At 45.1% G+C, this 17,101-nt stretch overlaps 1 protein-coding gene across 2 annotated transcripts in view; it reads right to left on the reverse strand.

The window, feature by feature from the left end:
- BVES (blood vessel epicardial substance) overlaps nt 1-17,101 on the reverse strand; it is a 168,719-nt gene that overhangs the window by 50,870 nt on the left and 100,748 nt on the right. For both annotated transcript variants that reach the window (XM_063917048.1, XM_063917049.1), the window contains exons 3-4: nt 13,741-13,865; nt 7,405-7,592 (exon numbers count right to left, since the gene is read on the reverse strand). In XM_063917048.1, coding sequence (XP_063773118.1) covers nt 7,405-7,592; nt 13,741-13,865 — 313 coding nt within the window. The remainder of the gene's footprint in view (nt 1-7,404; nt 7,593-13,740; nt 13,866-17,101) is intronic.

Here is a 17,101-nt window from a genome sequence, read left to right on the forward strand (position 1 = left end):
GTGTGAACTGGCTCCTCCCTCTATGCCCCTCCTCCAGATTCCAGTTATAGGAACGGTGCCCAGGGAGACGGACATTTCGAGGAAAAGGACTTATTTAATTTTTAAACTAAGGTGAGATACATACCAGCTCACACCTCAAACACGCCGTACAACATGGCATTCAACAACAACGCATGCAACGGCATGAATTACATCAGTCACAGACTGACTGAACTCAACACAACATGTGTGTAACCATAACCAATAACTGCAGATACAGCCCGCACTGGGACGGGCGCCTAGCATCCTCTACGGACTAAGAGAAAAGGATTTACCGGTAGGTATTAAAATACTATTTTCTTATACGTCCTAGAGGATGCTGGGGACTCCGTAAGGACCATGGGATTTATACCAAAGCTCCAGACCGAGCGGGAGAGTGCGGATGACTCTACAGCACCGATTGACCAAACAAGAGGTCCTCCTCAGCCAGGGTATCAAACTTTTAAAACTTTGCAAAGGTGTTTGAACCCGACCAAGTAACAGCTCGGCACAGCTGTAATGCCGAGACCCCTCGGGCAGCCGCCCAGGAAGAGCCCACCTTTCTGGTAGAATAGGCTTTCACTGATTTCGGTAACGGCAATCCTGCCGTAGAATGAGCCTGCTGAATCGTATTACAGATCCAGCGCGCAATAGTCTGCTTTGAAGCAGGAGCCCCAATCTTGTTGGGAGCCCACAGGACAAACAGAGCCTCTGTTTTCCTAATCTGTGCCGTTCTGGCGACATAGATTTTTAAGCTCTGACCACATCGAGAGACTTCGATTCCGCCAAGGCGTCAGTAGTCACTGGCACCACAATAGGCTGGTTTACGTGAAATGATGAAACCACGTTAGGCAGAAATTGGTGACGAGTTCTCAACTCCGCTCTATCAGCATGGAAGATTAAATAGGGGCTATTGTGAGACAAAGCCGCCAACTCAGATACCCGCCTTGCGGATGTCAAGGCCAACAACATGACTACTTTCCAAGTAAGGAATTTTAACTCAACCTTACGTAAAGGTTCAAACCAATGAGATTGCAGGAACTGCAATACCATATTAAGATCCCACGGTGCCACAGGAGGCACAAATGGAGGTTGGATGTGCAGCACGTCTTTCACGAAGGTCTGAACTTCTGGAAGGGAGGCCAATTCTTTCTGAAAGAAGATTGAGAAGGCCGAAATCTGTACTTTAATAAAGCCTAACTTTAGGCCCGCATCCACACCTGCTTGCAAAAAATGGAGTTAACGCTCCAGCTGAAATTCTTCCGTAGGAGCCTTCTTGGATTCACACCAAGACACATATTTCCTCCAAATACGGTGGTAATGCTTTGTCGTTACTTCTTTTCTAGCCTGAAGAAGTGTGGGAATGACTTCACTGGGAATAACCTTTCGAGCTAGGATTTGGCGTTCAACCGTCATGCCGTCAAACGCAGCCGCGGTAAGTCTTGATACACGCACTGTCCTTGTTGTAACAGGTCCTCCCGTAGAGGAAGAGGCCAGGGATCTTCTATGAGCAGCTCCTGAAGATCTGGATACCAGGCCCTCTTTGGCCAGTCTGGAACAATGAGTATCGCCTAAACCCTTGTTCTTCTTATAATCTTTATCACCTTTGGAATGAGTGGAAGTGGAGGGAACACATAGACCGACGGAAACACCCACGGTGTCAGTAGGGCGTCCACCACTATTGCTTGAGGGTCCCTCGACCTGGAACAATATCTCCGAAGTTTCTTGTTGAGGCGGGACGCCATCATGTCTATTTGAGGAATTCCCCAATGACTTGTCACTTCTGCAAAGACCTCTTGATGAAGACCCCACTCTCCTGGAAGGAAGACTGCTGACAGAGCGCTGGCATGTCTCTCCGCCCAGCGAAGAACTTTTGTGGCCTCGGCCATCGCCGCTCTGCTCTTTGTTCCGCCCTGGTGGTTTATGTACGCCACTGCTGTTATGTTGTCTGACTGAATCAAGACGGGCAGACCGCGAAGAAGATGTTCCGCTTGCAGAATGCCATTGTAAATGGCCCTTAATTCCAGAATGTTTATGTGCAGACAAGCTTCCTGGCTTGACCATTTTCCCTGAAAGTTTCTCCCCTGTGTGACTGCTCCCCAACCTCGGAGACTTGCATCTGTGGTCACCAGGATCCAATCCTGAATCCCGAACCAGCGTCCCTCCAGAAGGTGAGAACTGTGCAGCCACCACAGGAGGGAGATCCTGGTCCTGGAAGATAGGATTATTTTCCGGTGCATGTCCAGATGAGACCCGGACCACTTGTCCAACAGGTCCCACTGATCACCCTGGCATGGAACCTGCCATACTGAATGGCCTCGTAGGCCGCCACCATCTTCCCCAGCACTTGAGTGCATTGAAGAATCGACACTCTTGCCGGTTTCAGAATCTGTTTTACCATGTTCTGTATTTCCAGAGCCTTTTCCACTGGAAGAAAAACTCTCTGTAATTCTGTATCCAGAATCATGGGGGTAATTCCAAGTTGATCGCAGCAGAAATTATGTTAGCAGTTGGGCAAAACCATGTGCACTGAAGGGGAGGCAGATATAACGTGCAGAAAGAGTTATATTTCGGTGGGTTATTTTGTTTCTGTGCAGGGTAAATACTGGCTGCTTTATTTTTACACTGCAAATTAGATTGCAGATTGAACACACCACACCCAAATCTAACTCTCTCTGCACATGTTATATCTGCCTCCCCTGCAGTGCACATGGTTTTGGCCAACTGCTGCGATCAACTTGGAATTACCCCCCATACCCAGGAACGACAGCCGTGTCGTCGGAACCAACTGTGATTTTGGCAAGTTTAGGAGCCAACCATGTTGTTGCAGAATCGTCAGTGAGAGCGCAACGTTTTTCAGCAATTGCTCCTTGGACCTCGCCTTTATGAGGAGATCGTCCAAGTACGGGATAATTGTGATCCCCTGCTTGCGCAGGAGAACCATCATTTCCGCCATAACCTTGGTGAAAATCCTCGGAGCCGTGGACAGACCAAGCGGCAACATCTGAAATTGGTAAAGACAATCCTGAACAGCAAACCTCAGGTATGCCTGATGTGGAGGATATATGGGAACGTGTAAGTAGGCATCCTTTATGTCGACCGACACCATAAAATCCCCTTCCTCCAGACTAGAGATCACTGCTCGGAGAGATTCCATCTTGAATTTGAATTTTTTTAGAAAGAAATTGAGGGATTTTAGGTTCAGAATTGGTCGGACTGATTTCGGGACCACGAACAGACTCGAATAAAAACCCTCCCCCTGTTGTGACGGGGGTACTGTGACAATGACTTGATTTTGACACAGCTTTAGTATTGCAGTGCATACTACCTCCCTTTCTGGAAGAGAAGCTGGCAAGGCCGATTTGAAAAATCGGTGAGGGGGCACATCTTGAAACTCCAATTTGTACCCTTGGGTTATTATTTCTAATATCCAAGTATCCAGGTCCGAGTGCACCCAGACCTGACTGAAGAGTATGAGACGTGCCCCCACCGGTGCGGACTCCCACAGAGGAGCCCCAGAGTCATGCGGTGGATTTGGTGGAAGCCGGAGAGGACTTCTGCTCTTGGGAACTTGCCACAGCCTGTGGCCTTTTTCCCTTTCCTCTTCCTCTCACAGCAAGGAAGGAGGACCCTTGTCCTTTTTTGTATTTATTGGGCCGAAAGGACTGCATCTGATAGTGGGGCGTTTTCTTTTGTTGTGCAGGAACATAAGGTAAAAATGATGACTTACCCGCGGTAGCCATAGATACCAGGTTAGTGAGGCCGTCACCAAACAAGACACTACCGTTAAATGGTAGAGACTCCATAGTCTTCTTAGAGTCAGCATCAGCATTCCATTGATGAATCCACAATGCCATCCTAGCAGAGACTGCCATGGCATTGGCTCTTGATCCCAAAAGGCCAATATCCCTTGCAGCTTCTTTTAAATATGCTGCAGCGTTCATGATATGACCCAGAGTCAAAAGCACGCTATCCCTCTCCAGGGTATCTACCTCAGATGACAAGTTATCTGCCCACTTTTCAATAGCGCTACTCACCCATGCCGAAGCCACGGCAGGCCTGAGTAGCGAACCTGTAGTGACATAAATGGATTTTAGTGTATTTTCCTGCTTACGATCCGCAGGATCCTTTAGGGCTGCCATGTCAGGAGACGGAAGCGCCACCTTTTTGGACAGACGCGATAGAGCTTTGTCCACCGTGGGGGTTGACTCACACTTTTCCCTGTCCCCAGAGGCAAACGGATATGCCACCGGAATTCTTTTGGGAACCTGTACCTTCTTGTCAGGATTTTCCCAAGCCTTTTCAAAAAGAGCGTTCAGTTCATGAGAGGGAGGAAACGTTACCTCAGGCTTCTTTCCTATAAACATACAGACCCTTGTATCAGGAACAGCAGGGTCCTCTGTGATATGCAATACTTCTTTGATCGCCACAATCATGTACTGAATGCTCTTAGCCAGTTTAGGATTTAATATGGCATCACTACAGTCGACACTGGAATCAGAGTCCGTGTCGGTATCTGTATCTGCAATCTGGGTAAATGCACGTTTCTGTGACCCCGAAGGGGTCTGAGCTTGTGACAATGCATCCTCCATGGATTTCATCCATGTCTGGTTCTTAGACTCAGATTTATCTAATCTCTTATTCAACCGAGCCACATTTGTATTCAAAACACTCAACATATTTACCCAATCAGCCGTCGGCGGTGCCGACACGGTCACTCCCACAGTCTTTTCTGTCCCCACTCCAGCCTCCTCCTGGGAAGAGCACTTTGCCTCAGACATGTCGACAAATACGTACCGACACCCACAACCACACTGGGGCTATAGGAGACAGAGCCACAGCAAAGCCTGTTAGAGAAACACAGAGGGAGTTCTGCCAGCTCACAACCCAGCGCCTGACCCGGTTCTGAAGCGAGTAATATACTGTCCGGACCTGTTAGCGCAATTAATTTCAACAAATTAGCACCAAATCTCTAGTGCCCCCCCCCCCCCCCCCCCCGTTTTGCACCCTGTTACTTGTACAGTAATGTGGGAGGCCAGGCTCAGCGTCTCTGCAGCTTCTGTGAAGAGAAAATGGCACTGGTCAGAGCTGTGAGGGCTAAGCCATGCCCCCTTAATGGCGCGCTTCAGTCCCGCTTAATTTCACATATTTATACTGGCGGGGGTCTGTATTCAGTGCCCAGGCACTGTATACACTCTTGCCAGTTGCTATTTGAGGATTTATGCTGCCCAGGGCGCAACCCCCCCCCTGCACCCTGCAGTGCCAATATGTATGTGGGAGCATGGCGCGCAGCGCGGCCGCTGCACGGTGCCTCAAAAGCCGTCTTCTGCCGTCACTGAAGTCTTCTGATCTTCTTCTACTCACCCGGCTTCTGACTTCTGGCTCTGCAAGGGGATTGACGGCGCGGCTCCGGGAACGAGCATCTAGGCGTACCTAGCGTTCAGACCCTCAGGAGCTAATGGTGTCCTGTAGCCTAAGAAGCAGAGCCTTTAAACTCACAGAAGTAGGTCTGCTTCTCTCCCCTCAGTCCCACAATGCAGGGAGCCTGTTGCCAGCAGGTCTCCCTGAAAATAATAAACCTAACATAAGTCTTTTCAGAGAAACTCAGTAGAGCTCCTCAGTGTGTGACCAGTCTCACTGGGCACAGAATATAACTGGAGTCTGGAGGCGGGGCATAGAGGGAGAAGCCAGTTCACACCCATTTAAAGTCTTAAAGTGCCCATGTCTCCTGCGGATCCCGTCTATACCCCATGTTCTTGAAGCATCCCCAGCATCCTCTAGGACGTATGAGAAATTAATATTAATTTCATATTTTTTTTCTGAGTTCCTCAAAGAGAAACTTTTGGCTTAGGAGTGCCATAACAAAAATGCTGATACTCTAGGGTGCCATGATTCAAATGGCTAGTGGCGGCTCCTACCTTGGTGGAGGAGGAGGGCTGCCGCTGGCGATGCTCCCGGGTCTCCGCCACCGACTGGGTGTACTATGTACAGGTTCACAGACGCGGCGGAAGCACAGCAGCAGTGACAGTATTGCGTATGCGCAAAAACCACAGCTTCTATGGACTGCATCGGCTGCAGCCCATAGAAGCCAGCTATTGGCTGACAAGGCCGGGAGCTGGCTCACTACAGGAAGCCAGCTTTCTGTTAATCGCAGCCCGGTCTGGTAATCCCAGAGGGAGGAAACCCCTTCCAAAGGGACTGCCTGTAGTGTCTGTGCCTGGCTGGTAGGACTTTCAATAGGAAGTCACTGCCAGTCAAAGTAAAGCCAATCTGGCTTCACTAACTGTGAGCTTGGTGGCGGATTTTACCTGGGGCTGCAGCCCATATGTAAAAACCACCACTGGTACTGGCTCTTCTTTTCCTCCCAATAGAATGATTACCTGTCAGCCTCAATGAACCTCCACAGACTTGACCCTCTTAACTACTTTTGTGTGATTTTATGTTTGTTAGCATTGCTACTTCTGCTTTTTCTATGTATTATGTTTACTAAACTGTGCATGAGACTCCTTGAATTGTATTATTGTGTTCCCTCCCCTTCCCCTTTTCTTTTCTGTATCCCACCCCTTGGAATGTTTCAATAGAAATGATTGATGTAAAACAAAAAAAGACAAATGGAAATATTAGCTTAGCATTTTGCTACTGGCATGTGTATACATGTTAAAATACCTAACTTGCGAGAAGCGGTTTACAAATAACGACGGGATGTAATGGCATCCAAGTTTGCCGGAGGTGCAGGATGTCGGCCGAACATGGACCTTTTTTTAAAGCGACAGTCATTTACAAAGCATGGTTTTGCCTTGTAAATGACTGCCCCATTAAAAAACATCAGCGTTTGGCTGACATCCCGCATCTCTAGAAAATTCAGTCGCCGATACATCCTGTCGTTAGAGTATGGGTTATTAACAAGTACCACAAGCAGATTTCTTTATGCATACCAAGAAAGAACAAATTTCACAGAATCAGTAATTCATAGGAGCCGTTTTATTACATCGTGATAATAAGCAATAACTTATCAAATTGTACAAATGTAGGGGGGTACTCACGGAGCGATATTCTAAGCAATCTGACTAGATTGCTTAGAATATAAACCTGATCGCTCCGTGTGTACCCCTTACAGCGATAGCGATGCGCAGCCCCGCGCATCACTATCACTGCTGCTAGATTGGCCTGCCGTGCAGGCCAATCTAGCGCGTCGCTCACTTCACCCGCTGGGTGAAGTGAGCGGCCCCCCCGTCTCCCCCCGCACGCCCAGCACGGATCGCGCTGTGCTGAGCGGCGGGAGAGATGTGTGCTGAGCGGTTCGCTCAGCACACATCTCTCCTGCATCGGCCCGTCTATATGGGCCTTTAGACTATAGACTACACATGACTAACATAAACCACTTACTTTCCTTTCAGCAGTATACTTAAGCGATCATCAACAGATGTCTTGTCTTCTACAGCATATGTCAGGCCCTTCTGTAGTGTCTGAATATTACAAAACTGGCCAGTGAGTCTGTTAAATAATTCAGGAGGCACATGTAGTGGTTCAAACATTTTATGGTAGATACCTTTCAGCTCTTTTTCTATTTTTATCTGCAATTCAAAGAAAGAGAATTCAGTATTGCACACAGAAGATAAGAGCTCCAGTGCCCTCATGCTTCTTTTGTCAAATCTATAATCTACTAGATGTTAATAATGGGATCTGGAGCATTTATTATTGAGACAACAAAAACTACGAAAGAGATCCGCACTCTCAAATTATATATGTTAGAAGATATTGAAGTGAGAAAGATCACTTCTAATGACCCCAATATATGCCTTAGGGATTCATATACCTCAATCTTGGGGGTGCTACCTAGGACAACCAATTAACAACACATAATACAGACAAAAGAGAATGGGGTTGTACAAGTAAGGTGCACGGGGAGTCAATTAAAATATAACTTTTATTATTACATTAAGAGGCCGTAGATCGGTCAGCATAGCGAAATGTTATGGTTAAAAATACGTATATAGGAAAACTTAAAGTGCTCTAAGATAGAAAAGTGCTGAGATTAAAAAATATCTCCACTTGTCGAGCCTCGACAAAGCTATATGCGAAATGCGCGCATCGGCATCTTTCTCCACTGAGATGTCTTTGCATTAACTACTTTATCTGTTAAACTCCATAGATAATAGGGAGCTGGACTGCTGCACGGCTAAACGGGATTACCCGTTAATCGGACAAATGCCGATTCCATAGGTGCCACTGCAGCGTGTTCTCAGTCTCCTAATTTCTCGTGTACTATGTCTACTTTAAATTGGGTGTATATAAGATCTGATGTATTGTTTAACGGCAGGCATAGATATGCCAGATAAACAAATGAATGCTGACATAGTATATGCCGTAACAATACTCTCACCTTTGTAACCTTCAGCCACATGTGTTTTCCAGGATATTGATTATATTAATTATACCAGGTGTTCATTATAGGAGTAAAAGAAATACCAGTATATGATTGATAAGAGCGATCAATTAAACAATTATTTTTGTGAACCATAATCGTTTGTGTCTCTGGGGCACTGACAATACTGAATATATTAAATGCTTATTAGAGCAGTAAAAAATACCAGCATAGGATCAATAGGTGAACACATATGCTGCTGCAATACATGCCGATTGAGCTAATTTCAAATGCTCCCTGCTCAATTTATTTGATGAGGGCTTTTACATTTAGAGATAGAATTGCTGTATGGAAATGGAAAAATATTTGACTCATTTGATGTTTACTTAGTATGTTTATCCATATAATGCCATGCACTTTATCCTCATAGCATGTATTTACCTGGTTTAATATAAGACTAGGTGAAATAGGTGGACAAATACCGACTGGGTATCTGTCGCAGCAGTACATCCACCCATATACCTTACAGTCATAAATATTTTCAGTGCTCATCCTACTGTGAATAGGAAGCATTTACCAATTGCATCTTATATAAACTACACAATCAACCCCAGCTAAGATATAATTGCTTTCTTGCCTAGGCGGGGTAGAGGCAATAATCCCTGTGAATTTGGTATACACACAATAGAAGGACACACTCCGTGATTAAGACTTTTTGTAATCAAACTGTCTCATATACTATTGCTGATATGGCTATGTAACGGGAGTGACTGCCTGGGTGATATAGAACAGTGAATCCAGGGCACACTAACTGGTATATTCATTAACCCCTGGTCCTATCATAAATCTAAGTATTTGTGAATAATTCCTGTGACACATAAGGATATCTGAAGGTGCAAAGTGTGAGACATATACAAAAAATTTACAATAGAGACATATACCAGAAAGAACACCGAGAATTGGAAGTTTTTCAGTAGCCATTAATTGTAGGCTTGAATTATTTAAATGTGTACATAATAAATTTACTTGAAAATTGAAAATTGAACGAATTTCAACTTATCCGTAGTTTTTGCACCCATCGAAGTGGAGATATTTTTTAATCTCAGCACTTTTCTATCTTAGAGCACTTTAAGTTTTCCTATATACGTATTTTTAACCATAACATTTCGCTATGCTGACCGATCTACGGCATTTATTATTGACCAGTGACCACAGCAAGTGGAAGCAGTACTGATTGTATATTTATCAATTCATGCAAACCAGTAATGTCCAGGGACACTGACGCAAATTTCATGAGCTTGCATCAGTCCTATATCAGAATATGGCACACGTATACTATTCAATCTCCATTCTCTGAAACTTCAAAGCATTGTCCATTCTAAGCATGAAATTCCCAATGCCTGTTTCCTTTCATCTCAATAAGTGTAGGCATTTTCCAATCTCGTATTCATTTCCTATTACGCACTACACACCAAGTCCACACTTCTCCTTAATTCAGAAATTCTCTAACAAAATTATGGTTCAATTGTGACATGTTGCAAGCACAACGCTATATCTGTATCAAAAATGAGAGTTAATAGTGAACCACTGTTTTCACTTTGCCACATAACTTCTCACTTCTAGATCCTATAGTTTATATACACTGTTTTTTAGCAATTAAATACAAACCCTAACTCTGCATTTATATTACATATTCACACACCAAGGGTCTGTAACAAGTTGTTGTTACTAACAACTATATATATTTAACAACACTTTAGAGTAAAGAGCTATGGTCATACCAGTGAACATGTTTAGCCAATCTATTGTAGAGACTTGTGAAAGTCACTTTTGAGGATATATTACGTTGAGGAGTGCCTCTCTTAGGTGATAATTTGCACTAAGGGGAACGATCAGTATGCCAGCGTTCGGCATCCGGGCAGTTGGGATGCTGATGCCAGAATACCAATACTGCTCCGAATACCGATGCCGGCATCTCGACATGGATCGAAATGCCGGCGCTGGGATCCCGAATGCCGGAATCCCGATCCAGCTCTGGCTGGGACTCCTGCATGGGTGGGGGGTAGGTTTAGGCTGCAGGGGGATGTTTAGGGCTAGGCTGTGGGGAAAGGAGGGCTAGGGTTAGGCTGCAGAGAGGGGGGTAAGGGTTAGGCACCCCCAGGAAGGGTTAGAGTTAGGCTGTGTGTGTGTGGCGGGGGGGGTTAGGCTGCGGGCAGGGCCGGTTCTAGCCCTTGTGGCGCCCTGGGCGAAAATAGCGACGTGGCTTCATACAGGGGCGTGGTCAGTTACGCTGCCTGTAGAGTTGTGCCCCCTGTAGAGTTGGGCCCCCTATAGAGTAGCGCCGCTTGCAAAAAAAAAATCCCCCCCCCCAAAAAAAAATAATACTTACTATCCCCGCTGCTGACCTCCGCCGGCGCCGCTCCTCGGATCTATGCGAGAGACGTCATGACGTCTCTCCCATAGCACAGCATAGACACTAGAGGTCAATTATGACCCCTAGCGTCTATGTACCAGTCCCACAATGCTGTGCGGTGCGTGATGACGTCATCGCGCACCGCACAGCAAAGGTCCTCTCCATGACGGGAAACTAGACGGGTAGCGTCTAGTTTCCTTAACAGTGCCGCACAGCACCGGGGGGCACTGACCAACAGTAGAGGATCTTGCCATGGCGCGGCGCCCTCCGGATGGCGCAAGCACCCTCCGGAAGGCGGCGCCCCAGGCAAAAATCCTGTGTGCCCGCAGCAAGATCCGCTACTGGCTGCAGGAAGGGAGATGCTGGTGTCGGTCTTATGACCACCGGCATCCCATCCACCAGGATATCATATGTATCTCATACTAAGCCAGCGGTTCTTTCAAATGTGACATTTGATAATTCCCTTGTGCACCTGCTAGCTTGTCTGGAGTCCTGAGGACCACGTTTGAGAACCACTGTTCTAGGGTATCCTATTTAGGATTTCTGCAATACTTTCGTATTATAAAACTCAATTACAGTGGGTTATCGCCACTGGCCAATTAGGTCATCTCTCCTGTACAGAATTTTGATATTCTGCATTTAGCTTTTGTGAGAATAGAACTGGTGAGTGTGCAACCAGCATCACTTTTCTTCTCTTTACATTTACATGGATTTGCTATACGGCAACAGGAAATTTACAGCCTGTGGATAAACGAGTGGCAAGCATGTTCTTAACTATTTGCCTGGCTGATGCGACCATGCCTGCAAGTGCTCTATCTGACCTGGTGCACAGGATGCGACCAGTCAGATAGAGAGTGTTAGCAGCGGCAGGGAAGATAAACTTCCCTCTGCTGCTGCTGTCAGAGGGACTGGACGGTCCCTCTGCCTCCCTGCACTCTCCCCCTGTGTCTGTCGTGCTGCTGATCACTGATGATCGGTCAGCACAGCAGGATCCCCCCCTCCAGCGGCTGCAGACAATGGCAGCCGCTGGGGAGAGTAAATGAACCCTCCCAAGCCGCCCCCCAGACCCCCCCTGCATACATGCAGGCTGTCCCGGCTTTCAAAATGAAAGCCGCAATGTTTCCGATGGTCGCGATGTTCCCGATCGATGTTTGGAAAAAATATTTAAAAATATATTATTATTTTTTTTCCTTTTTTTTTTTTTTTACTAAAATCATTTGGGATAGGGTTAAATTGATGTTCTTCACCTAAGTCATGAATAAAAAATAAAAAAACAATTTTGGAGCGGTTTTTGCCGAAATAAATCGTCAGTTAAGTGGTTAATACTGACCCCACTTCTCTCTCTGTCACAGAAATAAAGTTGTTTATTTATTTAGACAGCGCCCTTCCCCTCTCTCTCTCTGTCCTCACTGTCCTGTATCTCAGCTAAGGGGAATGGTTCTCTCCGCCAACCGTAACAGTTTTAACTAGGTCTAAGAAATTACATCATAAAATATGAAATCAAATGGTGTGATATGTTAGGTCAACATTTATTATGTCAATATGCATCAGATACATGGATGAAATGTTGAAATAATAGAATGTCAACCCGGAAGTCACTTACCTAGTTGCTCTAGTGTTTCCTTCAGGGTCCCTGCAGTCATGTGATTTGCAGTTTTTGAGGAGAGGCTGTCCCTATCCCTAACCCTACCTCTAGTGTCTAATCCTACTCCCCCCCCCCCTTCCTTCAGCCTTACCCCAACCATCGGCATTCTGAAAATGTCGACATTTCACAGTTTAGACATTGACATTCTGAGGATATCGACATGTTGAACCATGACAACATTCGCAAAGTTGACATGGTCAATGTCAGCCATGTGACCAGATACAGAAGTCAAAAATTGTGCCGACTGTAATGATGTGACTATTGTCATGAAATCTACCACTTTCAAAGAAAGCCATGTGAACAATATAAACATGAGCAATAGTCACAAATAACATTTTATAAATGTATACAGAGTGGCTCTATAAGACAAGTAGAATAGATAGTTTGGAACACGCAGTTAGTTACCAAAGACACTGTATTCGCCACCATTTGGATAAAAAAACAACACTCTGTACACATGGCAGTAACTTTTGTTTTTCCAAAACCCTGATGTTAGGCTTTATTATTTTAAAGGCCTAGTGGTTCATTTACAATAATAAATCTCCTTAAAAATATGGAGTCTCTGTCATTTGTCAGGACATATACTGTGTGATCTTTCCATTTTAGGACTGTCTGTACACTAGTGCAATACCTATACACCAGCATATACTGTATAACGGTGCCATCCACCTTAATATAGTATAGAGAACTATTTTTCTATATTCAAATAATAACAATAATAATTTTATTTATGTAGCCCTATTTCTCCAATAGGACTCAACGCACTTAGGGGGTCATTCCGATCTGATCGCACGCTGCTGTTTTTCGCAGCGCAGCGATCAGGTCACTACTGCGCATGCACCGCAATGCACAGGCATGTCGTACGGGTACAGAGCGGATCGTTGTTGTGCGATGGATTTAACGAAGAATCCATTCTCACAGCCGTTCACAAGGAGATTGACAGGAAGAAGGCGTTTATGGGTGTCAACTGACCGTTTTCTGGGAGTGTTTGGAAAAACGCAGACGTGTCCAAGCGTTTGCAGGGCGGGTGTCTGACGTCAATTACGGGACCGGACAGGCTGAAGTGATCGCAAGGGCAGAGTAAGTTCTGATCTACTCAGAAACTGCACAAACTCATTTTGTACCGCTCGGCTGCACATGCGATCGCACCCTTGCACAGCAAATATACACTCCCCAGTGGGCGGCCACTATGCGTTTTCACGGCTGCAAAAGTAGCTCGCGCGTGATCAACTCAGAATGACCCCCCAAATCACGGATATTACCAAGGTAAACTTATTTATTTCTACAGGCAGTACTCACAGGTCTTTTCTTGTACACCAGGTATATAAAATGCATAAAATTGAGAACCAGAAACGTTATATTCCATATCATTATGTCCAAACCACATCGGAAGAGGGTCGCCCAAATTATAAAGAAACCACATCCTATAGAAAGCAGAAAGACAATGAGAATCTGCCAAATAAAAAAAAATTACTGTTAAATCACCAATATTTAATTAACAATTGACCTATTTTATGTAGGGTTAGGCTAGTAAGTATCTGACTCCTTCTGCAGTTCTTTTACAGCTAAAATATACATACAAAAGCGTATACATGAGCTCTCAGCAAGATAGTCACACATATTATATGCTTAAAAAAAAATTAGGCTCAAGTTCAATAAACATAAAACAGTATAATATAGTTAATTAGAAAGGATAATCCTCTTAAGCATTGGCAGATTGTTGCTGGTCCCAAAAGGCAACTCTAATTTGCCCAAGAAACAAATAACAATTAATGCGATAACTGTATCAGCAAAGAGAGTGCATGAAAATCAATTTAATAATCTATTTTAGCAACAGATATAGACAAATCTTAAACTATATCAAGGGTTGGACAATCTCCTTAGAACACAAACCCAAATAAATATAATTGTAAGACAACTGTACTCCAATCATGAAGGAATAATTTCAGGCGAGTTTATACTTGTCTAGTTTCTGAGAAACAGTGAATGCAGGATCCAGTGTTCATGTGGATAGAACTTTAGCAGTTTGTGATTCATAAACAGAAGGAAAGAGGGCTGTATTCTCGGTGCACAAAAAGATATGGTAATATTCATATTCTTTTAAAATTTTACTTTTAATTGTATTTTTGATTAAAATGAACTGCAGCGAAACAGGTTAAAAATGACAATTTTTTTTTTAATTTTTAACCTCTGTGTTTCGCTGCGGTTCTGATTAGTGTGTGTGAAGTAATTCCACATCATCTTAATCACAAATACAATTAAAAGATACATTTTAAGAGAATAGGAATATTACCACATCTTTTTGTGCACCGACAATACAGCCCTCTCTTTCCTTCTGTTTATACACTGCTCAAAAAAATAAAGGGAACACTTAAAACAACACATCCTAGATCTGAATGAATGAAATATTCTTATTAAATACTTTGTTCTTTACATAGTTGAATATGCTGACAACAAAATCACACAAAAATTATCAATGGAAATCAAATTTATTAACCCATGGAGGTCTGGATTTGGAGTCACACTCAAAATGAAAGTGGAAAAACACACTACAGGCTGATCCAACTTTGATGTAATGTCCTTAAAACAAGTCAAAATGAGGCTCAGTAGTGTGTGTGGCCTCCACGTGCCTGTATGAACTCCCTACAATGCCTGGGCATGCTCCTGATGAGGTGGCGGATGGTCTCCTGAGGGATCTCCTCCCAGACCTGGACTAAAGCATCCGCCAACTCCTGGACAGTCTGTGGTGCAACGTGGCATTGGTGGATGGAGTGAGACATGATGTCCCAGATGTGCTCAATTGGATTCTTGTCTGGGGAACGGGCGGGCCAGTCCATAGCATCAATGCTTTCGTCTTGCAGGAACTGCTGACACACTCCAGCCACATGAGGTATAGCATTGTCTTGCATTAGGAGGAACCCAGGGCCAACCGCACCAGTATATGGTCTCACAAGGGGTCTGAGGATCTCATCTCGGTACCTAATGGCAGTCAGGCTACCTCTGGCGAGCACATGGAGGGCTGTGCGGCCCCCCAAAGAAATGCCACCCCACACCATTACTGACCCACTGCCAAACCGGTCATGCTGGAGGATGTTGCAGGCAGCAGAATGTTCTCCTTGGCGTCTCCAGACTCTGTCACATCTGTCACATGTGCTCAGTGAGAACCTGCTTTCATCTGTGAAGAGCACAGGGCGCCAGTGGCGAATTTGCCAATCTTGGTGTTCTCTGGCAAATGCCAAACGTCCTGCACGGTGTTGGGCTGTAAGCACAACCCCCACCTGTGGATGTCGGGCCCTCATACCACCCTCTGATCATTTGAGTAGACACATGCACATTTGTGGCTTGCTGGAGGTCATTTTGCAGGGCTCTGGCAGTGCTCCTCCTGTTCCTCCTTGCACAAAGGCGGAGGTAGCGGTCCTGCTGCTGGGTTGTTGCCCTCCTACAGCCTCCTCCACGTCTCCTGATGTACTGGCCTGTATCCTGGTAGCACCCCCATGCTCTGGACACTACGCTGACAGACACAGCAAACCTTCTTGCCACAGCTCGCATTGATGTGCCATCCTGGATGAGCTGCACTACCTGAGCCACTTGTGTGGGGTGTAGACTCCGTCTCATGCTACCACTAGAGTGAAAGCCCCGCCAGCTTTCAAAAGTGACCAAAACATCAGCCAGAAAGCATAGGAGCTGAGAAGTGGTCTGTGGTCACCACCTGCAGAACAACTCCTTTATTGGGGGCGTCTTGCTAATTACCTATAATTTCCACCTGTTGTCTATTCCATTTGCACAACAGCATGTGAAATTGATTGTCAATCAGTGTTGCTTCCTAAGTGGACAGTTTGATTTCACAGAAGTGTGATTGACTTGGAGTTACATTGTGTTGTTTAAGTGTTCCCTTTATTTTTTTGAGCAGTGTATATGCTATTGCTGTAATTGGTAGCACACCCAATGTTGATAGTAATCACCAATTAATGTAATAGGGGTTTCATTCCAAAAACAGGATTTTAATACCTACCAGTAAATCCTTTTCTCCTAGTCCGTAGAGGATGCTGGGGTCCATTTCATGACCATGGGGTATAGATGGTTCCGCAGGAGTCATGGGCACTTTAAGACTTTTCAAGGGTGTGAACTAGCTCCTCCCTCTATGCCCCTACTCCAGACCTCAGTTATAGGAACTGTGCCCAGGGAGACAGACATTTCGAGGAAAGGATTTACATTTATACTAACGGTGTGAGAATCATACCAGCTCACACCTCAACCATGCCGCACAACATGGCATTCAACATAACACACGCCAACAGGCATGAACCATTTACAGCAACATGCTGAAAACAAATGTAACACAACTTGTGTAACTAACTGAACAAAACTGCCGGTAAAGTACACACTGGGTCGGGCGCCCAGCATCCTCTACGGACTAGGAGAAAAGGATTTACCGGTAGGTATTATAATCCTATTTTCTCATATGTCCTAGAGGATGCTGGGGTCCATTTCATGACCATGGGGTTTATACCAAAGCTCCAGTATGGGCGGGAGAGTGCGGATGACCCTGCAGCACCCATTGACCAAACTTGAGGTCCTCATCGTCCAAAGTGTAAAACTTATAAAAATTTAGCAAAAGTGTTTGACCCTGACCAAGTAGCTGCTCGGCAAAGTTGTAATG

The sequence above is a fragment of the Pseudophryne corroboree genome, chromosome 4 (assembly GCF_028390025.1).
Source record: "Pseudophryne corroboree isolate aPseCor3 chromosome 4, aPseCor3.hap2, whole genome shotgun sequence".
Taxonomy (NCBI): Eukaryota; Metazoa; Chordata; class Amphibia; order Anura; family Myobatrachidae; genus Pseudophryne; species Pseudophryne corroboree.